This window comes from Plecotus auritus (assembly GCF_963455305.1).
Source record: "Plecotus auritus genome assembly, chromosome: 1".
Taxonomy (NCBI): domain Eukaryota; kingdom Metazoa; phylum Chordata; class Mammalia; order Chiroptera; family Vespertilionidae; genus Plecotus; species Plecotus auritus.
The window spans coordinates 84,619,617-84,646,805 of NC_137770.1; the positions used below are offsets into that span (position 1 = coordinate 84,619,617).

General features: G+C 43.2%; 1 protein-coding gene across 1 annotated transcript in view; it reads left to right on the top strand.

Annotated features, from left to right (window-relative positions):
- Positions 1–27,189, top strand: part of LOC308238649 (dehydrogenase/reductase SDR family member 2, mitochondrial-like) — a gene marked incomplete at both ends in the record, with an annotated part of 81,760 nt that overhangs the window by 52,951 nt on the left and 1,620 nt on the right. Inside the window, 4 exons of the mRNA XM_080650893.1 lie at positions 22,497–22,663; positions 24,198–24,375; positions 24,710–24,811; positions 25,913–25,983. Coding sequence (XP_080507019.1) covers positions 22,497–22,663; positions 24,198–24,375; positions 24,710–24,811; positions 25,913–25,983 — 518 coding nt within the window. The remainder of the gene's footprint in view (positions 1–22,496; positions 22,664–24,197; positions 24,376–24,709; positions 24,812–25,912; positions 25,984–27,189) is intronic.

Here is a 27,189-nt window from a genome sequence, read left to right on the forward strand (position 1 = left end):
GTGGGAATGCAGACTGGTGCAGCCACTGTGGAGAACAGTATGGAGTTTCCTCAAAAAACTAAAAATGGAACTCCCATTTGACCCAGTAATCCCACTTCTAGAAATGTATCCCAAGAAACTAGAAACACCAATCAGAAAGGATATATGCACCCCTATGTTCATAGCAGCACAATTTACAATAGCTAAGATTTGGAAACAGCCTAAGTGGCCATCAGCAGATGAGTGGATTAAAAAAGCTGTGGTAAAGCATTGAGCAGACTGTCATATTACAGTGGGAAGGCTGGGGAGTGTTAGGGAGGAGGGGAAAGAGATCAACCGGAGGACTTGTTTACATACATATAAGCACAACCATTGGACACAAGACACTGGGGGGGGTGGGATGAGGGCATGCAACAGGGGGTAGGGGAGGCTGGGATAAGGTCAATGGGGGAAACAAAGGAGATATATGTACTACTATGTGTAATACTTTAAACAATAAAATAAAATTTAAAAATGTAGAAAAAATAAAAAATAAAATTCATTAACAAAAAATAAAAATAAAAAAACTGTGGAAAAAAATACTGTGGTAAAAAAGAAGGAATTCTTACCATTTGCAACAGCATGGATGGAACTGGAGAGCATTATGCTAAGCGAAATAAGCCAGTCAGTGAAAGATAAATATCACATGATCTCACGCATTTGTGGAATATAATGAACAACATAAACTGATGAACAAAAACAGATCCAGAGACAGAGAAGCTTCGATCAGATCGTCAAACCTCAGTAGGGGTGGGTGGGGGTAAGGGGGAGAGATCAACCAAAGGACTTGTGTACATGCATATAAGCCTAACCAATGGCCACAGACACCAGAGGGGTGAGTGGAGGGGTGGGCAATGGGGGGATAAGGACACGTATGTAATACCTTAATCAATAAAGAAAAAAGATTAAAATAAATACTTGGACTAGGGGCCAGGAAGCTGGAAATTTTACAAATGATGCCATCTAGTCAGTCAATACTTATTTTCAGGGGGACCCCCCCCAAAATCTCTTAAATGGAATATGAACAAAAATAAACAAGGTGTTTGCACAGGGATTTAAGCTGGTTTTGTAAATTATAAATTTACCCTCTGCTCATAAATTATAGGGACTTTAGGAAAAGCACTTCACCTCAAACTTTAGAGATTGAAAAAGATCATCTTCAAGGTCTCTTCCAGCACCTAGGGTTTTTGATGGCCAGGTGTGCTTGATTGACACTAGGGAAAAGTATAAATGCTCAGAGAAACAAAGAGTGATTTAAATCTGGTGGGTTGTCACGATAGCTGAACAATTAAAAACATGAAGGACCAACTAGAGCATACACCGTTACACTGCTCTTCCCTGGTCCTTAGAAGACTGAGAGGCTCTCAGGAAGCAGGAATGAGGCCCATGGTGGAAAACCTTTGTGTGTCTAGAGCTCTTACAAACCCCAAGATGCTACCCATCCCCAGAGACACTTCTTTGCAGGAGGCCACTTTAAAACATTCTTTTTTTACAGGTCCTTTTTAATTGTCATAAACACTGCTTTGTCCTATCATGGGTCAGACACCAAGACAGCTGGTGGAACAAGAAGGGTCAGAGCAGAGATAAAGACCCAGATAAACAGTTAAGAGATTGTGATGACCACTTCATGCTACTTAACTCACTGTGCACTGTTACTGCAAAAACAAACCAACAGCACTATCAACTCATTCTTCTAAAGCAGAAACATCATTCATTCATGTGGAAGAAACATTTGAGAACCTACAATGTGCCGGACACTGAGCTGGTTAGTGGGGACAAAGATAATATAATCAAGATCTTACATTTCAGTGGGGAGCCATACATGAAATAATTACACAAATAAATATTTAAATTTCAATATGATAAAGTCAAGGATGACATGGTGGGGCTAGCTTAGTCAAAAGGGTCTGAGAAGGCTTCCTTAAATTAAGGAAGTTAAAAATAAGCAGTGGTGGTGAAGATGTGGAGAAATTAGAACCTTTGTGCATTGCTAATTAGAATGTAAAATGGTGCAGCTGCAGTGGAAAACAGTGCGAGGTTCCTCAAAAATTAAACATACAATTACCATATGATCTAGCAATTCCACTTCAGTGTATACTAACAGAATTGAAAGCAGAGTCTCAAAGAGATATTTTTCACTCATTTTTATAGTAGCATACACAATAGTGAATACACAATAGCCAGAGGGTGAAAGCAACCCAAGTGTACATCAATGGATGAATGGATAAAAAAATGTGGTATATGCAATGAAATATTATTCAGCCTTTAAAAGAAAGGAAATTCTGACACATGATACAACATGGATGAACCTTGAGGACATTCTACTAAATGAAATAAGCCAGTCACAAAGAGACAAACTCATAAAGACAGAAAGTAGAATGATGCATGCCAGGGACTGGGAAGGGAGAATGGGAAGTTCTTGTTTAATGGGGACAAAGTTTCAGTTTGGGAAGATGGAAAAAGTTGATGGATGGAGGTGATGGTTGCACAACATTCTGAATATACTTAATGCCACTGAGCTATACACTTAAAAATGGTTGTAATGGTTAATTTATGTTATGCATATCTTGATACAATTAAAAAAAACCCTGAATCTTAAAAGATGAGTATAAGACAGATAAGGAAGATAAGGAAGAGACTTCTAGACAGGGGGACAGAATGTGCACAGTCTTGGGTGTAGAATCGTTTGATTATGAGAACTAGAAAGAAGGCCAGTGCTCCTGGATGGTGGGGTGTTGGCAGAAGGTAGGGTACATGGCAAGAGATGAAGCTGGAGAGGTAGTCGCTCTCACACCCAGTCAGCAAACCCCATAGATCCAATCAGAGAAACCTGCCCTGGATGTATGCTGCCCCTGCTTTAGTTTGGTAGTAAAACTAAAACCATCTCTTCCCTGGGTGCATCCCATCTACCAGTTTACCACATGGAGAGACAGACCCCAGGTTCTGGAGACAGATAGCCTGGATGTGAATAACAAGGTCTTTGTCACTATTTAACTATAACCTTGGCAAATCACTTGGCATCCTTAAATGCCCACAGTTAAATGTGGCAAATAATAGTTTCTGAAGCATAGGTCTTTGTGAAGATTTGAAGAGTCAGTTACACAGGCAGCATGTGCAAAGCTCAATCAACAAATTTACGTCTATGATTGCTGAACTATGTGACTTTATTCTCCTGTAGTCAAACAATTTTTATTTTGAGCCACCATTCTGATAACTGGCAGAAATTAATCTCTATCAACACAAGATCTCAGAGGTTCCCAGAGCCACAGTGTGGGCTGGAGCCATCTGATCAGACTCTTGAGAGTAGGATTGAGAGCATAAGGTTTATTTCAGAGGTGATCCCAGAAGCGCCAACAAGTGAGGGTGATGTGGATCGCAGAAGGGAAGGAAGCCTTAGTGAATAAGCAACTGCTTTGTGCCACTGGTAGGTTTGCCAGATAAAACACAGGACTCCCAGGTAAACAATGAATAACATTTTTTATGTATATTTCCCAATATTACAAGAAGCAATATACAAAAAGATATCAAAGTTTATCTGAAATTCAAATTTAACTGGGTGTCTTGTACTGTTTTGTTTACTAAATCTAGTTTGGGGCTCAGCCTCTCGGAGAACCTCTCACAGAATACGCCTCAGAGATGGAACATTCCCCAGAGTTGTCCCCAACAATGGGTAAAGAAGATGGGGTTATTTACTCACCCACTGCCGTTTATCATTGGTTGAGGACTCCCCTGGCATTTCTGCCCTCCCCTACTCCCAAGCTGAATGTCCCCTGGGCAGCCAAAGCCCTCGGCCATAGTCACAGGTACATAGCTTAAGCTGCTGGCACTGGCAGTGTCTATTACAATGGTCCTCAATCTATATATATAAAGGACTAATATGCTAAGTGTTCCTCCACCCATTGACCTGGGTGGAGGAACACTTAGCATATTAGTCATATCGCTATGACTTGTACTGACCACCAGGGAGCAGACACTCAACGCAGGAGCTGCCGAGCTGCAGTGACTTGGCAGCAGTGGTTCTTGGGTGACGCGCCCCGAAACCAGAGAGGAGGGAGCCTGATTCCTCACGGGGCGAGATCCAACCTTCGGCCGTTGCTGAGGCACTGTCAGTCTCTAATCTGGTTTACTGCACAACCTGTACCTCAGCAACTTTGCAGAGTGCCCTCTCGCACTCTGGGACCCCTCGGGGGATGTTAGAAAGCTGGTTTCGGCCCCATCCCCGCAGGCTAGGCTGAGGGACCCCACCTGCCAGAGGGACCCCGCTCACTACACAGATGACGAGGAAGGACCGTGGGAGGTTGGCTCCAGGGCGTGTCCAGCCCATCTCGCCCAGTCCCACCCTGCCGGCCACCTTCTAATTAATTTCCTTTCAATGTGCACAAATCCACATGCATATTGTGGCCTCTAGTATATAATAAGGATGGTATGCACTGAGACATCTCATCCTCATGTTGTCCTTAGTGTCCTTTGGCCCTGATAGCCAACTTCCCCAAGAAACTAGTGGTTCAGATATTGTGCTAAAAACAAAGGAGATGTAGGTCCATGATATTGAACAAGAGTTCCTGTGTGACACATACTCATATCTGTTTCCTTAAGGAAGCAGTCCCCTTATAGCCCGAAACTAGAGGTGAACATCTCTCCCTTTCATTCAATATCATTCTCTGCAGTAATCTCAGACTACAGCCCAACCATGCATTAGCCAACCAGCTCATCTTATGTGAAGTGCCCCAATCACACTGAACTCCAGCAAATGAAAGAAGGCCATGGGAGGACAGGCAATAAGAACTGACCCTCTTTGTCCTGCTATATCAGGAGTGATATATTGTATAGCAAGGACTTCTGGTCCCAGAGCTGGAGGAATTATCCAGAAGCTGCCTGGCTTACTAATACTATATTAATAAATCTGCTAGGAGTAAGAACTGTCCACAACCACCACTGTGACCACCATCACAAGAGGAAAGGGGGCACTGCAGCAGTGTTCTGCAATCAGGGCTCTCTTTTCTTTAATTTATTTTCACTGTTGGAAGTATTACAGATGTCCCCCATTTTTCCCCTTAGGTCCCCTCCCCACGAGCTCCTGCCCCACCCCAGGTCTTCACTGCACTACTGTCTGTGTCCATGGGTTATGCATACATATATGCATATAAGTTCTTCGATTAATCCCCCTCCTTCCCACCTTCCCTCTGATATCTGTTAGTCTGTTCCATGTTTCCATGTCTCCGGACCTATTTTGTTAATCAGTTTATTTTGTTCATTAGATTCCACATATAAGTGAGATCATGTGATATTTGTCTTTCTCTGACTGGCTTATTTTGCTTAGCTTAATACTCTCCAGGTCCCTCCATGCTGTCTCAAAGGGTAGGAGATCCTTCTCTTTTACAGTTGCATGGTATTCCATATGTAAATGTACCACAGCTTTTTTATCCACTCATCTACTGATGGGCATGTGAGCTGTTTCCGGCTCTCAGCTATTGTAAATTGTGCTGCTATGAACATAGGGGTGTATATATTCTTTCTGATTAGTGTTTCAGGATTCTTAGGATATATTCCCAGAAGTGGGATTGCTGAGTCAAATGGCAGTTCTATTTTTAATTTTTTGAGGAATCTCCATACTGTCTTCAACAATGGCTGCACCAGTCTGCATTCCCACCAGCAGTGCACTAGATTTCCCTTTTCCCCACATCCTTACCAGCACTTTCTAGTACTTTGTTGATTATTGATGGCAGGTGTGAGGTGATACCTCATCATAGTTTAAATTTGCATCTCTCTGATTAGTGATGTTAAAGCATTTTTTCATATGTCCCTTGGCCATCTGTATGTCCTCTTTGGAGAAGTGTCTATTCAGGTATTTTGTCCATTTTTTAATTAGATTTTTTTGTCTTCCTTTTGTTGAGTTGTATTCTTTACATTGCTCTCAGAGAGGAAGGGAGAGGGAGAGAAAGAGAGAAATATCAATGATGAGAGAGAATCATTGATCAGCTGCCTCCTGCAGGCCCCCCACTGGGGATTGAGCTTGCAACCCAGACATGTGCCCTTGACTGGAGTCGAACCCAGGACCTTTCAATCCGAAGGCTGGTGCTCTATCCACTGAGCCAAACCAGCTAGAGCTCTATGAGTTCTTTATATATTTTTGAAATTAACCCCTTATCCTATGTATCATTGACAAATATGTTCTCCCATTCAGAGGGTTCCCTTTTAATTTTGAGGATTTTTTTTTCTATGCAGAGCTTTTTAGTTTTATGTAGTCCCTTTATTTATATTTTCCTTTGTTTCTCTTGCCCTAGGACAGTGGTCGGCAAACTCATTAGTCAACAGAGCCAAATATCAACAGTACAACGATTGAAATTTCTTTTGAGAGCCGAAAACCGACTTCTGCGCATGGGCCACGAAGTTTCAATTGCACAGATATTTTGTGGAAGAGCCACACTCAAGGGGCCAAAAAGCCGCATGTGGCTCATGAGCCGCAGTTTGCTGACCACTGCCCTAGGAGATGTATCGGCGAAAATTCTGCTACATGAGATGTCTGAGATTTTACTGCCTATGTTTTCTTCTAAGGATTGTTATGGTTTCATGACTTACATTTAAGTCTTTTATCCATTTTGAGTTTATTCTTGTGTATGGTGTATCTCTCCAAATTTTCCAATATCATTTATTGAAGAGACTTCTTTACTCCATTTTATGTTCTTGCCTCCTTTGTCAAAAATTAATTGACCATAATGGCATGGGTCAATTTCTGAGATCTCTGTTCTCTTCCATTGATCTAGATGCCTGTTCTTGTGCCTCTTTCAGGCTGTATTTTTATTACAGTGGCTTTGTAGTATAGTTTTATATCTGGTATTGTGATCCCTCCAACTTTGTTCTTCTTTCTCAAGATTGCTGTGGCTATTCTGGGTCTTTTTTGCTTCCATACACATTTTTGGAATATTTGTTCTAGATATATGAAATGTGCTGATGGTATTTTAATAGGAATTGTGTTGACTCTATAGATTGCTTTGGGTACTATGGACATTTTAATGATGTTAATTCTTCCAATTCGTGAACACGATATTTGCTTCCACTTGTCTGTCTCTTCCTCTATTTCTTTCTTTTTTTTTTTTTTTAATATATTTTATTGATATTTTACAGAGAGGAAGGGAGAGGGATAGAGAGCCAGAAACATCGATGAGAGAGAAACATCAATCAGCTGCCTCCTGCACACCTCCCACTGGGGATGTGCCCGCAACCAAGGTACATGCCCTTGACCGGAATCGAACCTGGGACCCTTGAGTCCGCAGGCCGACGGTCCATCCACTGAGCCAAACCGGTTTCGGCTTTTTTTTTGTTTTTGTTTGTTTGTTTGTTTTTTGTTTGTTAATCCTCACCCAAGGATATTTTTCCATTGATTTTTAGAGAGAATGGAAGGGAGAGAATGAGACAGAGAGAGAGAAACATCGATGTGAGATACATCTATTGGTTTCCTCCCAAATGCACCCCAACTGGGCCCAGGGATAGAGCCTGCAATCCAGGTACAGAATCGAACCCAGAACCCTTCAATCTGTAGGCTGGCATTCTATCCACTGAGCCAAAGCAGGTAGGACATATTTCTTTTTCCAATGTCCTATAGTTTTCCTAATATAGGTCTTTTACCTCCTTGGTTAAGTCTATTCCTAGGCATGTTATTTTTTTGGTTGCAATGGTAAATGGGATTTGTTTTTTATTTCTCTTTATGAGAGTTCATTATTGGTGTATTAAAATGCCATCAATTTCTGCATGTTAATACTGTATCCTGCTACTTTTTTTGAAGAGCAGGCACACAGGATTTTTGTCCCCAAACACTCACCCTAGGTGTCTGTGGAGGGAAGGCAGTGTGGACTAGAGTCACCGGAGGAGAGACAGGGGTGGAAACAGTTGGGGAGGGTGGCTAATGGGATACCTGTGCTGAGTCATGCTCTACCCCTATATCGCAGTGGCCAATTTTCCTGAGAGGCACAAGCCCCTCCCACAGCAGAAGTCTGGGAAAAGGAACTACCCTGCTCTCCTCCCACCCCCATACATCTCACCCCACCCTGCATCTTGACCCCTGCTGAGGACACAGCAGTCTCAGCGAGAGTCGGTGGCTGGCTTGGGGGCAGGGACATTCCCCTACATTCCCAGGAACCTGGCTGGAACTTCCCTCTCAAGGGAGAACTTCTATTTTGAATGATAGCCTTACTGAATAGAGTAGTCTTGGTTTCAGGTCCTTAATTTTCATTGCTTTAAATACTTCATGCCAATCCCTTCTGGCTTGTTATGTTTCTGTTGAGAAATCAGCTAACTGTCTTATGGGAGCTCCCTTGTAGGTAACTGACTGTCTCTCTCTTGCTGTCCTTAAGATTCTCTCTTTGTCTTTAATGTTTGCCATTTTTAATTATGATATGTCTTGGGGTGGGTCTCTTTGTGTTCATCTTGATTGGGACTCTCTGTGCTTCCTGAACTTGTGTGACTTTTTCCTTCACCAGGTTAGGGAAGTTTTCTGTCATTATTTCTTCAAACAGGTTCTCTTTTTCTTGCTCACTTTCTTCTGTTGTTGGGAGGGGCCTGTGCCTCTCAAGAAAATAGGCCACAGTGATATGGGGGTGGAGCAATACTCAGCACAGGTATCCCATCAGCCACCCTCCCTAAATTCTTCCACCATTGTCTCTCCTCAGGTGACTCCAGTCCACACTGCCTTCCCTCCACAGACACTTAGGGTGAGTGTCTGGGGACAAAAATCCTGTGCGCCAGCCCTTTAAAAAAAGTGACTTTGTCTCTGGGAGTTTCAGCTCTCTGGCTGCTAGAAGCCCCATCACTGGTTGGTGCATGGGTGGCTGGTGCTGGCTCTGGCTGTCCCTTCTGGGGTGCCCCGCCTGGTGTCTAGGCCTTTCTCCTCTCTGCGGGAACCCTCCTCATCCTTGGCCCACAGGTCCTGAGAGCTGGGCAAGGGCCTCTCGTGACCCTGCCCTTCCTACCAATCTCAAGGTGTTTTCTGCCCTTCCTTGTTTAAAAAGCTCCTCTTCAGTCAGTCTTCAGCTGGTATTTCAGGATGAATATTCCCCAATTTAGTTCAGTTTCCATTAGATTCTGGGAGGAGGTGGAAAAAAGATCCAGTTACTCTGCACCATCTTCCAATCCTCCCCAACTCCAGTCAGGGCTCTCTTGGTAAAGGAGAATCACTTCTGTATTCCAAGGAGAAAGGAAATTAGCAGCTTACATGATGATTGGAAGGGTTGGGGAAGCAATATGGAAACTGCTGCTAGTCCATGAAATTAGACCTTTAATTGGCACACTCTAACCCAAAGCCATATAGAAAAGTGGTGCTGGGAAACGGAGCCCCAAACCTCCATACAGTGCAGAGGACGACTGAGAAAGAGGTGGGTGATACCAAATTTACAGACAATCTGGTACAAACAAATTAAGCCAAATACCCATATCAAGGGTGAAAGGCACAAGGAAACCATCAGAGCCCATGGCTCTCCCTGTGTTAGTAAAGAACCTCATGGATGCCATGAGCAGAATTTCTAGGGCAAATCAAGCCCAGGCAGATGTGGTGTCTTAATAATTTAGCCAGCTTCTATTTCCCTCTCAAATTGTCAAACTGCCTGGAAGTCTCAGATATGGATCTGACATACACACATCATTCCGAAATTCTGGTGTGGCACAGGCTGTCTTTCCCTCAGCCTGCTCATGCCCTCAAGCATCACTTGGCTCTTCAAAGCTCAGGCCCCAAAGAGCAAGATCCTGAAAGGGAAAGGAGTTTCCTCCCTTGCTTATGTCCTCCCTGGGGCACCCATTTGCAGGGCCCAGAGCTTCCTTGATAATTGACGAGAATATCCAAGGCCATCTGCTTTCAGCGACACGAGAGGAGTATGGCCTGAACCTATGGCCCCATAGGACAGCCACATCACTGTGCAAAAAAAATGACAATTCAACATTTAAGTCATAAGCATACACAATAGCGGGGGTCATTTTGTTACACTCCCAGATGTCTAACAGGGGAGATGGTGGTATAATAAGTGCAGGAGAAAAAGAAGGTTTAGAGGGTGAAGGTGAATTCAGTTGGACACGCTGAGTTTAAGCTGTCTGCAGGATAGCCAGAGAGAGGCAGCCAACAGGGCCCTGGAGCCAGGATTCTGTTTGTTCTTCTTGTTGAGAATACACAAAATCAGCAGCTGCAAGCTCCATAGCCCTTCCCATATTCCTTCTTGTCTCTCCAGGTGTTTCATGCACTGAGGGTCATACTGCTACAGTCATCTCTCCAAGAGCCTGCAGATCTGTCTCCCTCATTTCCTCTGCCACATCACTCATAACTGTTTACCAATCGTCTGCCTGCTCTAGGCCAAGGTACTGCCTGTGATACCTTGGTCATCACAGAGCAGTCACTTGATAAATATTTGTTGAATTGAATTGATAGGAAAGGCTAAAGTTGTTTAGGTTTTTACACCTCAGCCTGTTTCCAAATCAGATTTGAGCAGCAGCTGGTCAGGGCCAGGTTGAGCCAAAAGCAAGAAGAGACCATTTATGCCTCTTTGTGCTGCCACATCCAAATCCACCAGCTAATGAATACTAATTCATCGGCTAACTGCTGTGATGCAGAGAGAAGAATCCAGACGAGAGGCAGACATTCTGGTCAATTCCAGAGACATGGAGTTCTGGCTTAGATGGAAGCAACTCACTCCTTTCCTCCCCAGCCTCACACACTGACTTGGTTGTGCTTGTCTAAGACAAAATGTGATTAGTTATCTTCGCCTCCTGCTTCCCTTTTAATATGGTTAGAGGGTGCAAAAGCATTGGCCATTTGGTACCTGCCCCTTCTGGAGGTCTGAAAATCACAGGATGGAGCTGAGCAGGATAGACCCTGAGGGCTGTACCTTTACTTTGTCATTATGTAGAGAATACAACCCCAATCCCACACCAGTTATAGTGCTGTGTCTTGGTGGTAGAAATCAGAACTCCAGGCAAAGCTTATATTCTAACACTTTATTGAAGGGCAAGGCAGCAAAAGTGAAGAATAGAGAGTGAGGGAGGGAGAGCAAGCAAATTCAAAGGGGCTGGTTACAGGCCTGTCCACAGTCTCACAGGAAATACTGCCAGGTGAGAAGGAATGGGTCCCAGGGCAAAAAGTGGAAGTGTTGACTTTATTAGTACATGGGAGCACTAACAGTTTATTCACTATAACAGAAGGGAAGATAGAGTCGGGACCATATGTAGGGGTCCATGATATTTTTTAGATTGCTTCTATAGCTTCTGTACAATCAGAAGCAAGATCATCATTGAACCATGAGAAAGTAGGAGAGGTTGCAGTTTGAAGAAAAAGGAGACATTATGAAATAACTAGAGGCCCAGTGCACAAAATTCGTGCATGGGGGGTGTGTTCCTCAGCCCAGCCTGCACCCTCTCCAATCTGGGACCCCTCGAGAGATGTCCAACTGCCCGTTTAGGCCCGATCAGGCCTAAACGGGCAGTCGGACATCCCTCTCACAATCCAGGACTGCTGGCTCCCAACTGCTCACCTGCTTGCTTGCCCCTAACCACTTCTGCCTGCCAGCCTAATCACCCCCTAACCACTCCCCTGCCAGCCTGATTGATGCCTAACTGCTCCCCTGCCAGCCCGATTACCCCTAACTGCCCTCCCCTGCCAGCCTGGTTGCCCCTAACTGTCCTCCCCTGGAGGCCTGGGTCCCCCCAACTGTCCTCCTCTGCCGGCCCAGTCACCCCCAACTGCCCTCCCTTGCAGGCCTGGTTGCCTCCAACTGTCCTCCCCTGCAGGCCTGGTCACCCCCAACTGCCCTCCTCTGCCGGCCCTGTCACCCCTAAATGCCCTCCCCTGCAGGCCTGATCGCCCCAACTGCCCTCCCCTGCTGGCCATCTTGTGGTGGCCATCTTATGTCCACATTGGGTGGCCATCTTGCATGTTGGAGTGATGGTCAATTTGCATATTACCTCTTTATTATGTAGGACTAGAGGCCCAGTGCACAAATTCGTGCATGGGTGGGGTCCCTCAGCCTGGCCGGCAACCAAAGCCTATTGGGGGCTGGCCAGCTTGGGGGAGGGACCGCGGGAGTTTGGCTGGCTGGGGGGAGGGGTTGTGGGAGGTTGGCTGGCCAGCCATGGGGACAGGGGCCGCGGGAGGTTTGCTGGCAGGGGGAGGAGGGGCCATGGGAGGTTGGCTGTGGGAATGCACTGACCACCAGGGGATAGCTTCTGCATTGATTGTCTGCCCCCTGGTGGTCAGTGTGTGTCATAGCAACTGGTCAACTGATTGTTCAGTCGTACTGGTCGTTCGGTCATAATGATCACTTAACTTTTATATATATAGATGGTCTATAAGAATACAAGAAAGTGAATCAACTAGGGAAGTGAAGCGGGATTGAAAGAGGACAGCACTAAAGAGCATCCTAAGGTTACTGTCCATGAATTTAAAGAAAGGTCCTTTACCATTGTTGTTCCACAAGAGAATATCATTCCCTTGTTTTACCATTTTTGTACCATTATTCCTACTTCAACTGTTTCTCTAGCAAATATCATTTGCTGATATGCTGTTGGGGAGTTAATGGAGAGTTATACTTATGTAGGGTTGGGGTTTTTCCAGAAAACTTCAAGAGAGGACAAGAAGAGCAAGGGAACAACTACACATACAGAGAAGTGACTGTACGATGGAATGTATATTCTAAGCCAGGTAAGATTCTAAGCTCAAGATGTGGAGGGGGAGGGGATGTGAAAAAATTGGCAGGTCAATGGATAGTAGATTCCATTATGGTTGAGAAATGATTAAATCGGGCTATGGGAGGAAGTGTGGTACAAGTTTAGTGAAAGAGTGGTATGCTTGTCATCAAGATATCAGGAAATGCTATTATTGGTAAAGTGTGGTCTCAGGCAAGAATCTGGGAGTGGGTGGGTTGGTGGAGGGAGAAAAAGGATCACTGGATTGAGGAGATCAGGAACTAAGAAGATCATCCCTGTGGATATTAAAATTTCTAATAATTAAGACAGGCCTAGTACTGAGAAGAGAGGCAAATAAATCAGTGCTAAAATCTTCAAGAAATAAGGAGTTATAAGCTGGAGGTCAGATGACAGCAAAAAGTAGGGTGAAGCCAGCAGACTTACAAAGAAGACCAGTGTTCACAATATGCAAATAGTCCTTAATAATCAATAAGAGACAAACAATTCAATAAACAGAATGAACAGGCAATTTATAAAAGAGGACCCATCAGACTTATAAGGAGAACCAACCTCACTGGTAAGCAAAAAAATGCAAAGTAATATGAGATGCTATTTTACAGGTATCAGAACAACAAATATGAAAATGTCTGAGAGCATAAATATTAGGAATAAGGTGGAGGAACAGGAGCTCTCATACGAGTGTAAATTGGTACAATGGCTTTGGAAAACAAATTTGGCAATGTATAGTAGTGATCAAGATATGTATGCTCTTTGATCCAGCTTCCCCCTTCCAATATAAACTCTAGAGAGAAGCTCACACATGTATGGTGCAAGGAGATGGGCATGAGGATGTTTGTGACAGCATTCTATGTGCTAGGTTATAGACAACCCAAATGTCCATTAACAGGACATGGATAAGTAAATTGTGCATATTTATACAATGAGGATGCTCTGTCCTGTGCAGTGAAAGTGAATGGACTACCAATGCATGTGTGAGGTTCAATTCCAAAAACATAAAGTGGACGAACACCAGTGAGTTGTAGAATTATATTACCACTTTTGGTAAAGCTTAAAAGCAAGCAAAACAATGTGTACTATTTGTGAATGCATGTATAGTAAAAATGCAAAAATATGCCTGGCCAGTGTGGCTCAGTGGTTGAAGCATCAACCTATGAACCAGGAGGTCATGGTTTGATTCCTGGTCAGGGCACAGGCCTGGAGTTTCTGGCTCGATCCTCAGTAGTGGGCATACAGGAGGAAACCGATCAATGATTCTCTCTCATCATTGATGTTTCTCTCTCTCTCTCCCTCTCCCTTTCTCTCTGAAATCAATAAAAAAAATTTTTAAAAAAGCATGGACAAGAATGATGTACACAACTTTTGAACAGTGGCCACCTCTGGGGAGTGTGGAGAGAGGGCAACAGGGTCTTGAAGAAGCACAGAGTCTTCTCTTTGATTTGCAAGGTTGTTGTTTTTCTGAGGTCTTGACCCTTCCCTAGACCCCCAAATTATTAATGAAGTTCCTGGTAACCCAGGCTCTCCTCTGTTTAGAAGAATCTCCCCTCTTCTCCACCCTCATTCCATTACTCTCTCAGGCAGAGGCCTCTCTCTTTCTTCCCTCTTCTTGACTATGTTTGCACTTTTTAAAAAAAACAGAAGAGCATTTGGCTTTAAACTGCTTTTGGCCTTCCCTCTTGCAAAAAAATCCCAGGAAAGGAATTACAAAAGACCTAGATACAAAGAACCTGTGTAGAGTAGGGTGGGGTGAGGTTGTGTGGAGGCTGAGAAATGATATGGTGAGCAAAACACATTGGTACAATTAAAAAATTAACATCTCAAAAAACAATCCTGGTGCATAAACATAGTCTAATATTTTTATATTTTTCCACCAGAACCCATTTTTATTTAGATAACTTCTTTCATTTCAACTTCTTATTAGATAATTCTGCAAAGGCACTGATAAATTCTGATTCTTTCATAGTCTTTTTTCTAAGGATCTTTTTTAAAAATATTTTTTTATTGATTTCAGAGAGGAAAAGGGAGAGGAATAGAAACATCAATGATGAGAGAGAATCATTGATCAGCTGCCTCCTGCCCGCCCCCTACTGGGGATCCAGCCAGCAACCCGGGCATGTGCCCTGACCAGGAATTAAGCCCTGACCTCCTGATTCATGGGTCAATACTCAACAACTGAGCCACGCAGGCAGGGCTTTAAGGATCTTTGTAAGCCATGAAAGTTTTATTTAAATTTGTCATTTACCCATGAACATTTACAATAATGCTTTTTTTGTGTGTTAATTCTCACCCAATTTTTCCATTGATTTTTTTTTTTAAGAGAGTGGAAAGGAGGGTGGGAGGGGGAGAGAGAGAAATATCGATGTGAGAGAGACACATCAATTGGTTGCCTCCCGCACATGCCCTGATCATGGCCGGGGAGTGAACCTGCAACCGAGGTACATGCCCTTAACCAGGAATCAAACCCTCAACCCTTTGGTTAGAGGGACGATGCTCTAACTGTTACCAGTGAGAGAACAAGAGGAGGCAATGAGATCTCTGTTCTTGTCTTCTTGAGGGAAAGATTTCAATCCAGAGGCAGTGTAGAAAAGCAAGCAAGAATGTATTGCCCACAGCAAAAATATACTTAGCAGAGTGAAACAAGGAAGGGCATAGAAGCAACAGGAGAGCCTAGGCTGGGCTGCCTTAGCTCATTGGGAAGTCATAGAACAGGGGGCCTTGGAGAAAGGTTCAGGGGGTTAGCCTGGGATGAGCTGCCGCTGCCCATTTCTTCCCTGGTTGCAAGTCTCATGGGGTCCCTTAGAAGTTAGGGGATACATGCCTACGGAGGAAGGAGAGGGGAGAAGGAGAGAGGGAAGGGAATGGCACAGGTATGCTCCCTGTAGAGAGAGTGCCATGTTTTCATTTTTTAAAAAAAGATGAAGCGAATAGGGAAAATATTATTTGCTAAATGTGGGAGTTGAATATATTATGTTGTTCTTTCCCATTCATTTGAAATATTGCACAATTGAAGAAGTCCATGACATATATAGGAGGACAGCACTTTCAGGGACCAGATAAACACATTTTAACCTCACTGTTCAATGTCAACTTGCAAGCATTTCTGAAGGACCCAAAAATTGCATAACAGTGCTCTTAGTGTCAGGAAATCTGCAGAGTAAGTAGAATTTCCAAACACATGTCACGAGTATGAACATGCCACTCATAGAAACACAATTCATCATAACAAACATCAAGAGGAGCCAGAAATGTTTTTGAAATTCAGGCAACACACACACACACACACACACACACACACACACACACGGCTCATGTCCACTTCCTTACCAAGGTCCCTTCTCTCTTACTGCAATCATCACCCCATGCCCCCTGTCTGTACTGTCCCTGGGAATGTGAACCCCTGTCTTCTTCCAGGAACTTTGTTACCAGGAACCTAGTTGGGGCAGCTTTGGAGGCAGGATATTGAGGGATTATTCAGGGACGTTACAGGTGATTCTAAGGACGTCACATTAATCTTAGATGTTTTCATGATTCAACAAAGGGCTTGGGAGTGTGGTGGGCAGGGAACAGGGTGAATTTAGGGGAGTGTCCAGAAAGACAAAAGGGAATAGGATGAAGCCCTTATATACCAGAATACACAGGGCTATCAGCAGAGTTCCATGATTGCTGTGGTCCCAGGCTTCTGTCCAAGAATCGGAGAAAAGCACTGCGTCCATCTGTCCCAGGTAGGTATGTCTATTGCCTCCAGGGGTCCTCTAGAGACTGGAGAGGCCAGAGACCTCTAGGAGACATACCTCTTCTCAGCACAATCCCTACTCTGTAAGTCTTAAGATTGGCTCTGAGGGCCCCAGTGGTCAGTGACCTATCCTGGTCACCACCAGAGAGCCAGAGTATGGACAGGGAGAGTCTTAAGGCAGACACTCAAGTCCTTATCAGAGGAAGTGCTAACCTTACTTATTTGTACCTGGAACTATCAAGTAAAGTCCCCATTCCCTGCTGTGGTAGCAAGTTTCAGCCACTGACAGAGGCACCAGTAAGCCAACAGGCCCCACCCTTAGAGACCCCAGCCAGCAGGGCTCTTGCAGGCCTGGTCAAAGGAAGGATGGGAGGACCATCTGAGCCCTCCAGTGAATCCCACTGCCTTGGAAGTGTGTCTAGAGGTTTCTTCAGTGAAATTGGACCATGCTATTTTAGAAAATTTGAGAACAGCCCAATTGTCATACACGGTACATAAAGTCTCTAAGTGTACAGCTAATTTAAAGTTGTGAAAATTTTAGTAACATATTTTAGTATTCACAACTTTAATAATCATTGCTAAGTTCTACATTCAAATTTATGAAACATCCTCTCGAAATCTGCTAAAGTATGCATAGTTTGACAATTTAACAGTTAACTTTTTATTTTGGAATAATTTTAGATTTACTGATAAGTTGCAATGATAGTACATAGAGAGTTCCTGTGTCCCCTTCACCTAGTTTCCCCTAATGTTAACTATCATCTTGTATAAAACAGTGGTACATTCCTCAAATCTCGGAAGTTAACACTGGTATAATATTAGAACTGAACCACCTACTTTATTCATATCTCACCAGTTTTCTCACTGCTGTCCTTTCACTGCTGCAGGATCCAATCCAGGATGCCACCATGCATTTAATCCTCCTGTCTCCTTAGTCTACTCCTATCCATCACATTTCTCAGTTGTGTTTTTCATGACCTTAACATTTTGAACAGTTTTGGTTGAGATGCTATTGAATGTACCTGAATTTGGATTTGTGTGATGTTTTCCTAATGATTAGACTGGGATGATGGGTTTGGGAAAAGAATATGACAAAGGTGAAGTGCCCTTATCTCTTCAAATCAGAGAGTCCATGATAGCACATGATTCCTATGGTGATGTTAACCTTGATCACTTCGTTAGGGAAGTGTCTGCCAGGTTTCTCCACTGTAAAGTTTGTATTGGTCCCTTCCCATTATTTACTTAGTCGTTTTTTGTATTAGTGTGGACATGTATGTAACTGTTTTATACTTTAGATTAAAATTGAACACAACGTTATTTATTTTGTTGTTCATGTTTTTAAGCTTTGGCCATCAGGACCTCTTTCAGTTCGGCTCCTCTGTCCTTTCAGCACCCCTTCAATTGTTTACTTTCTGGAAGTACAAGATGCTCCAGGTTCATCTAGTATTTTCCCTGCTTCAACCCTAGACTCAGCCATTCCTCCAAGAATTAACTGGGCATTTAAGAATAGTAGACTTTTAAATATAAAATCAATGTATACTTTTTGTTGTTGTTGTTAAACCTCATCCGAGGATATTTTTTCATTGATTTTTAGAGAGAGAGGGAGGGAGGGGGAGAGAAACAAGGATGCGAGAGAAACACATCAATTGGGTGCTTCCCACACACGCCCTGACCCTGGCCAGGGATTGAGCCTGCAACTAAGGTATGAGCCCTTCACCAAATTAAACCGAGGACCCTTCAGTCTGTGTGCTCAGTGGACACTCTCCACTGAGTCAAACCAGCTAGGGCTCAATGTTTACTTCTTATAGAAAATTTGTGAAGTAAATAAGAGTGAAAATTCAAGGGGGCAAATTGTAGTCCCACCAAAGGAAAACCATCTTTAGAATTTGATGTGTTTTTTTTTCCAATAACTTGTTGATTTTCTTTATTTTCAGTTTCATAATTTGTGCTTTTAATAAATTCGTTTCTCTTTGGATTTATTAGTGTTTTTCTCTTGCTAATTTATTGAATAAAAATCTATGTCATTATTTTCTATTATCTCCTTTCTGAAAAATGTATTTGAGACTCTGCTTTGTTCTCTGTGTATTGCTTTTGACCACATTCTATCCTGTTTATTCTTCTGCAACGTGCTCAGATTGCTGCTCATTTCTAAACAGTGATTTCTGCTTTGATTTTTCTCTTCCAAAAGTTATTTTATATGGGGACTTAAAATTTCCAGGTATATGATTTGGGGAGGGTACTATACTTTTGTGTTAATTTATATTTTGCACATATGTCAGTGAATAAGGATGATCCACATAATTTCTGCTCTTAGGAATTTATTGAGATTTCCTTGTTAATTATTACATAAAATTCTCTATAATCTTACATCTTGTCCATTAAAGTCTTGATTTCAGAAATATATATGTTAAGTTACCTGGTAACTTTGTGGATTTGTCAATTTTAAATTTATGTATTAAGCCCTGGCCAATTTTCTCAGTGGTTAGAACATTGGCGCGCGGACTAAAGGGTCTCCAGTTCGATTCTGGTCAAGGACACATCCCTCAGTTGCAGGCACGTGCAGAAAGCAACCAAGTGATGTGTCTCTCACATCAATGTTTCTCTCTCTGTTTCTTCCCCTCCCTTCCACTCTCCCTAAAAAGCAATGGAGAAAGTGTCCTTGGGTGAGGATTAACAACAACAAAGAAAGTTAAACTTATGTGTTAAGTACATAACAATGACTACTATAATTTTTGTTTTATGTATAGTTTATGAATATAAATTATTAACCTGTTTTCATTTTAATACCTTTTATCTTGAATTATATTTTGTCTAATTATAATATTATCTTACTTACTTGTCCTTTAATATTTGCCTGCTATGTCAACATCTATTCCTTTATTGTCAATCTTCCTTAGCCATTTTGTTCTAATTGTGTCTCTTGTGAATTATATTTAGCTGGGTTATTAAAAGATTTAATTTGAGAGACTCCATCTTTTAGTATGTTGACTTAATCCATTTGCATTTATTATGAACGTTCATGTACATTTGGAGTTATTCCTGAAATCTTATTTTGTGTTTTTCATTATGCTGTTTTTTTCTTCTTTTCTTCCTTTTATTGTATTAATCCAAGCTTCTTTTAAAAATACATATTTTTTAATTGATTTCAGAGAGAGGAAAGGAGAGGGGGAGAGAGAAAAAAATCAATGATGAGAAAGAACCATTGATCGGCTGCCTCCTGCACACCCCCTACTGGGGATCAAGCCCACAACCTGGGCATGAGCCCTGACCAGGAATCAAACCATGACCTCTGGTTCATAGGTCGATGCTCAACCACTGAGCCACACTGGCAGGGCTAATTCAACTTTCTTCTGGTTTTCTTGTGGTTACCTTCCCGGGGGCTGATGCTCTTACTCAGGGGGTGCTTGACAAAATGGCAGTGATTCAGAGAAGAATTCTAATGGCCTAGGCTCCTCCGAATGCAAGTACCCTGTTCTGACAATTACCCGGGCCCCTCCTACTCTTTCTATCTGTTGCCTTTGAGCTTTGGGGCACCTACAGCTGCTCTCAACTTTTACTGCTGTTCTCCAATGCAGTAAAAGGTGTTTTGAACTGGGGCATTCTCTAGAAAGTTAACTCTAGAATTTCTCATAATTTTTATAAAGTTTTTTTTTGTGTTGTTGTGGTGGTGGTGGTTTTTTTTTTGTATTGCTTTGGTTTTGTTTCCTTTCTTCCTTTTTTAAAAAGTATCTTTTAGTGGTGAAAGGGAAGAAGAGAAGGCTGAAGTACATATTTAATCTATCACTTTTATTCCATCACAGCTTAATTTACTTTCAGGCTTATTTACTATATTTTTCTATATAGACATTTATGCTAATATAATTTCAGCCATGCTGTATATAAGTTTGTGTCATGATTTTTCAGTTAGCATTTTAACAAAAACATTTCAGTATTGTTACAAACTACTTAAGAACACCATTTTTAACGGCTACACATATTCCATCAAGTAACATGCATACCATATTCAGCATTTAAGTTTATCTATTTTTTCAACTATTACAAATTGGATGATAAAAGTCCTTATTCATAAATCTGTTTTTTATATGTAAAATGTTTTAGGTGAATTTATTCACATCTTTAAAGTTCCCATCTCAAACACAGTCACACTCTGAAGCCGTAGAGGTTAGGGTTTCAACATGTGAACCTCGGGGCAGGAGGCCACAATTCAATCCATAATATTTCTTGATATCAACAGCATTGAACTTGCTTGGAAACCCAGAGATTTAGGTAGTAAGTGCATGGTTGTTTAGAGCTTTTATGTTGAATACAGATGTGAACTTGTCTATTTTCAGAGCTCTGTGATTTTGTTCCTGGGAAGGGTTAGGTTAGCTTCCCATATTGTGCAACAGCTTAATAAACTGGGATAGATCACTCAGAAAATGGAATAAGGATTAATACAAAAAATGAACACTAGAGAAACAATTATTGGCTATTTTAGTCATTAGGGCCTAGAATAAAGTTTATGGCTCCTTGAGTGTGATCATCATTTATTTATATCAAAATACCATTTTGTAAAAACCTCCACAAGTTTTTTTCCCTCATAAGAGAAAGTCCAAATTCCCATGGTGTTACCACACCATCCCACCTTACCTAGGCCCTCTGCTCTGTCTCTGCTGATCACCTCTTTGTTCCACCCCAGGAGCAGTCATCAATTAGTGACTGACAGGAGTTGGATGTGCCCCTGTGCTGGTAACCAACTGTCTGGTTTGTCTAGGACTTAGCAATTTGCTGGAATGTGGGCCGTTCAGTGCTAAAACCTGCAGTCCTAGAAACAGGGATTCTTGGTCACTCTAAGTCCAGTCCCTTGTCTTCCCTAGCCAGGTAGCTCAGTTGGTTGAAGCATCATCCCATACATCAAAAGGTTGCAGATTCTATCCTGGTTCAGGGCCTGTACGGGGATCAATCAATCAATTGATGTTTCTCTCTCACATCCATTTCTCTCTCTCTCTCTCTTTCTCCCCCCCCCCCCTCTCTCTCTCTCTCTCTCTCTCTCTCTCATATTCTTTCACTCTCACTCTCCCTTCCTTTCTCTCTAAAATCAATAAACATATTCTCAGGTGAGAATTAAGAAACAAAACTATTGCTCAGAGTTCAACAAGATTGACCTTCAGTTACCAATAGACATAACTCACTTGATAATGTACCACTTATGGGCTATCTTCCCTTCTGTCTCACTCCTTCCACTCCCCTACATTGCTTCCCAAGGCCATCTCCAAAAAAACTACTTGATTTTTTAGTGTGATTCTGAGGTAGCCAACCCAAGACAACTATTGTTCTTTGATCTCCCCATAAGATGGAGGGAAGGTTTGGGATGAAAGATGTGGGTTGAGAGAAAGTTACTGAAGAAATTAGGTATTGCTGAAACAGTTACAATGACACAGGTGCCATAGGATCTTTGGGCAGGTGGGCCTGGACAATATGGCCTGGAGTTCAAGAGATGTGAGGTATAGGACCTATGAAAGTTTTTTTAAACAAAGGGGGAGTGGCTGGACTTCTATCTCAGTTGGATCAGAGTCATTTGTGATGAGGGGAAACAACTTGCTTCTCAGAAATGCTGACACATCTGCTTTATCTGATGAGGGGACAATCGCTGTTGCTTCAGTTGGGGAGCTGAAGGAAGAGGAGTTTGCAGCAGGTAGGGAAGGTGACAAGAGCTTGGACCAGGGTGGTTGCAACAGGCTGGGGAAAGATAAAAGAAAGTCCAATGCAATTTCTTTGTGGAAGAATAGATGTATGGAGAGAAGTACAAAGGTGACTCTCAGAAGATCACAGTGATATTCCTTGTTTGGAGGTGAGTCAGGCAAGTATCACTCAGACATCTACCAGGGGCCCGGCATCACAGGGAAGCCCATTTGGGGAACTGATCATGGAAAGGACATGAGCAGCTCTGGGCTTTCCTTGTAAATTTAAAGGACGGTAGGACATTTATCAGAGACTTCAGTGGAACCCTTTCATGAAGGATGGGTGGAGACAGATTCTAACATGGTTCATGATGATTGTCTTCCCAGGTTCTTCCCCGCTTTGGGTCCAGGAGGACAAACGCCAGACAGTGACTATCATGTTCAGGGCCGCGTCTTGGGCCTTTAAGGGTCTTCAATGCTCCTCGGTCTTTATCTCAGCAAGAATGAGCAGCAAAATAGCAGATAGAAGCTGTCCACTGGCTGGGAAAGTAGCTGTGGTTACTGGGTCCACAAACGGGTGAGTGAATGGGAGTCCATGTAATGAACAGATTTAGAGTCCCCATCGCAGAGCAGGGGCTGTCCTTCTCACACATCCTTCCTGACATCCCCATCTCATTACATAGCTCTGGCATTTATCTTAACCCCAAACTCAGTGTGTCTTCCTAAAACATCCGGTTTCTAAGTTCCAAGAATGATAGATTTGGAAAATCAACTGCTCCTGGTTCAATCAGAGCAGTGTTTGAATCTAGTCTCTGCCACTTACTGGCTGGGTAACCCTAAGGTATTTAACTTATCATCATCAGGACAGCTCTCTCTCCCCATCCTTCTTGGGCACGTGGCCATGGACTTTTATAGTCCTGGTCTAATAGGGAGAAGCCAGAGACCTATTGGTCTCTCAGACTTAGGGATTCCATTGACTGCAGAGAGTTCACTGGCAGTAGGGCACTGGGCAAGGCAAGGTCTCAAGATCAGTTCAGAGAGCTTACATAGATGACCCTCTCCTGGTCACATCTCTTCCTATGTACCCCCAATTCCACTTATCCTCTAACTGCCATAATGGGCCACAGTCTTTAATGAGTCATTACCACAGGCAGGAGGGGGAATTCTGGTGTTCAGGGGCTCTGTCTTCCTTTTGACCTTTCATGGTCAAATTTAGATCGCTTTATTTTAGAACTGTTAATATCCCAGACTTCCACATCACCATGTTTTATTTGTTTTTTTAAAATATGTTTTTATTGATTTCAGAGAGAGGAAGGTAGAAGGAGAGAAAGATAAAAACATCAATGATGAGAGAGAATCATTGATTGGCTGTCTCCTGCATGCCCCCTAATGGGGTTCTAGCCAGCAACCCAGGCAAATGTCCTGACCGGGAATCGAACCATAACCTCCTGGTACAAAAGTCAGTGCTCACTACTGAGCAAAACTGGCCGGGCCCCAATGATATTTTAAATCTGTGTGTCCCCAATGCACAAATGAGTAATTCAAAACTCTATGTTGCCCTAGCAGTTTCTATAAGAGAGGGGACATATGCCTTCTGCCCTTGATCACAGGTACTCAACCAGCCCAAGTCAAGAGTGCTTCAGACCTCCTTAAAGTAAGGAGATGGAGAATGGGGGCATAGCATGTTCTCAGCATCAAAGTTTTTAAATTGCAGGACAGAGGAAAGCTTTAAGACTTATAGAAAGTGCAATTTCACAGAGGCCTCGGAGAAAACACTGGGCAGTTAAAGATTCTCTACCATTCACGCTGGATGCCCAGCACATGTACATGTGTTCTGAAGGATCATTACTTTTTTAAAATTCCCTTCAATTAAATTGTTATGAAAAATTTCTCATCCATATGATTGTTATACATACAGTTGTGAAAATTAACTGGGTTAGTCTTGGTGAAGGCCTGATATATAGAAAATGTTCAATAGTTCCTCTTTCCCACTCAAAAGATTTGGAGGCAGTTCGTGAACCACACTGTGGAACTCAATTTGTGTCTCATGATTAGCTTCCCAGGAGGAGGGTGGTGAGGGCTGAAGCCATCATAGCCATCTCTGTCCTCAGGATTGGCTTCGCCATCGCCCGGCGTCTGGCCCAGGATGGGGCCCACGTGGTGGTCAGCAGCCGGAAGCAGCAAAATGTGGACCAGGCACTGGCAGCACTGCAGGGGGAGGGGCTGAGCGTGTCTGGCACCGTTTGCCACGTGGGGAAGGCTGAGGACCGAGACTGGCTGGTGGCCACGGTGAGGAGATGGGTAGGGTTTGGAGGTAACAAGAGGAAAAGTGGTTATTTTAAAAACATAACCTGATCAAATGAACAAGCGAACAAGCACAGGAATGAAAGCTGACCATGTGCTTGGCATTGGTTACTCCAGAGCCTGAACAGGTTTACAGATTTGCGTGGAGAGATGTTTTAAGTCTGATGAGGAGAGACAGCTCTCCACCCACTTGGTATGGTCTCCTCCTGGATTTAGCCAGGCAGAGACCCAGGGAGAGCAAACAGGAAACACCTCCCACTTCAATAGAAAACTTCTTTTGCTCCCTGACCCTGGTCCTCATTGCCCCTTCTCACTGCAGGCCCTGAGACATTCTGGGAATGTTGACTTCCTGGTGTGTGTGGCAGGAGTCAATCCCTACGTGGGAAGTACCTTGGGGAGCAGTGAGGAGGTCTGGGACAAGGTGAGGTCTGGGGACACCAGGTAGGACTGACAGGATGTCATCCTCACCCTCTGTGCGACCCTCTTTCCATCTCAGCTCCCACACACCTTCCCCTCACAGACCAACTGGCACCGAGCAGGCCAGGTGCCTGGACTCTGACCCTCAATTCCCCATCTGTGAGATGGAGGCCACCACGAGTTTGACATGCTTGCTACACTCTAGTTCTATCCCTCACTGTTCATGAGCTCCCAGTTTGCTGGGAGGGTCCAGCAGAGAACCAGATCATCACAATCAGTGTGGGGCACAGAGAAGGGAATGACTCCCTTCCTTGACTAAGAATGCTCATGTCCAAGGCTTAAACCCTGAAATCCAGCTGTATTAGTTTCAGAGGGCTGCTGTAACAAAGTACCACAACCCAGATGGCTTACACACAGAATTTATTGTCTCACAGTCTTGGAGGTCAGAAGGCATCAGCAGGGTTTGTTCCTTCTGATGGCTATGAGAGAATCTATTCATGCCACTCCCCTAGCTACTGGTGATTTGCTGGCAATCTTTGATGTAACTTGGCTTATAGAAAGAAGCATCACTCCAACCTCTGCCTTCATCTTCACATGGTATTCTCAGTGTGTGCGCGCCCACAAACTTGCCTTCTTAGGACACCATTCATTTTGAATTAGGGCCCATTCTATGACCTCATTTTAACGACATCTGCAATGAGTCTAGTCCCAAATAAGGTCACATTATGAAGTACTAGGGGTTATGACTTTAACATAGAATTTGGGTGGTACACAATTCATCTTATAATGCCAGACTCAATTGGCCAGTGCCTCCTCAGACCCAGATGGGACATTTTTTTTCTAACTGATACCCTTACAGACACAGGGAGACATCCTGCAGACTCTGGGTCTTATGCCTGCAAAGTCTTCCTGATCCCCATATTTCTGCTTTTTCAGGATGCCTCCCCCTCCCCTGCCCCCCATGTGTATCAAAGAAAGCCAGCACTCTCCCCATTGTCAGAAGCCATCACGCCCATGTTCTAATGTGGTATATTTGCTAATACAGTGAGAACATGCACTGGACTGAATGTCTCTCCTCCCCTACCCGTATTTGCTCTGATTTCAGATCTTGAATGTCAATGTGAAGGCCCCAGCCCTGCTGCTGAGCCAGCTGCTGCCCCACATGGAGAACAGGGGGTGAGGGCAGGGAAGGGGAGAGGGATGGAGACATTAAGTGTCAAATATGAAGCAGAGGTGGTAAAGAGGAGCCAGGTGTTCAGTTAGATCTTTCTTCTGGGCAGCAGGCTTAGCTGAGCCAGTAACACAGGAGAAGTGAGAATTTGACTTTCAGATTCTAGGTCAAAGAATTCTATCCATTAGTGTCGTTCTCTCATAGCTAGAATGCCCATGGAATCTGGCAAGGACTCTACTAGAAGCACAATAAGGGATCTACAGACAGAAAGGTCCGGAGTCCTCACAGCTGTCCTGGAATCAGAGGAATGCAAGTGGTCCCTCTAGAATAGTGAAAGTTTGACTTCATATTTCTAGGTCACAAAAGAGAAAAAAAAAATCCTGTCTTTTTGTATGAATACCCAATTTCTAGAGTGCCCAGAAATAGGTAGGGACTAGAAGAGAGAAATGAGGTTCTAGTGAAAGGAAGGCCCAGAGTTCCCATAACTGTCCTGGAATTGGGAAACTGAAAGTGGCCTCTCTTAGGCTGCATGCAGCAGGTCGGGGCACAAAAGTCCAGGTTGATGACACTGAGGCACCCTGCAGCTTGTCCATAATAAGAGTAGTGGAGTTTCCAAGTCCCACTCAACTCTTATCTCTCAAACTTTTTTACTCTTGGGCTAGCCATGTCCTCCATTATCTTCCCCATCATCCCTGCTCTGTGTGTGTTGCACAGAACAACCTTTAGATCCAGAGTGAATGAAGAGAAGAGGTCAGAGACAATACTGGACAAGCAGGATGTTGCTAAATTATGGATAGCCTTGAATGTTGTGATAAAGAATTTTGTCAATATTTAGGAGACAAAGGTGAAAATTATATGATTGTTTGTTATAATTACTTTAGGCATACTTCATCTTCTTCCTAAAGTAAAAGAGAACATGAAGAGAAAACACTTGAGGGACAATGAAAGCATCTTGATTTATGGACCTACAGAGAATAGACACCGAGGGAAAGGGAATGAGTAGGTAGAGGGGGAAAGTGAGGCAAGAGTGCAGATTTCTCAAGAGGACCAAACAGGTTCCAGAAAGGAAATTTTAGTCTACAGTATCTTATGTGAAAGGAAACTGGAGGGTAGAGAAGTGAGGTCTGAACAAGGGTCATTAGACTTAGTGAGTAAAGAAGCACTGAGGATCCTTAAGAAAAACTTTCCCAGAGGATTTTGGGGTAGGGGTG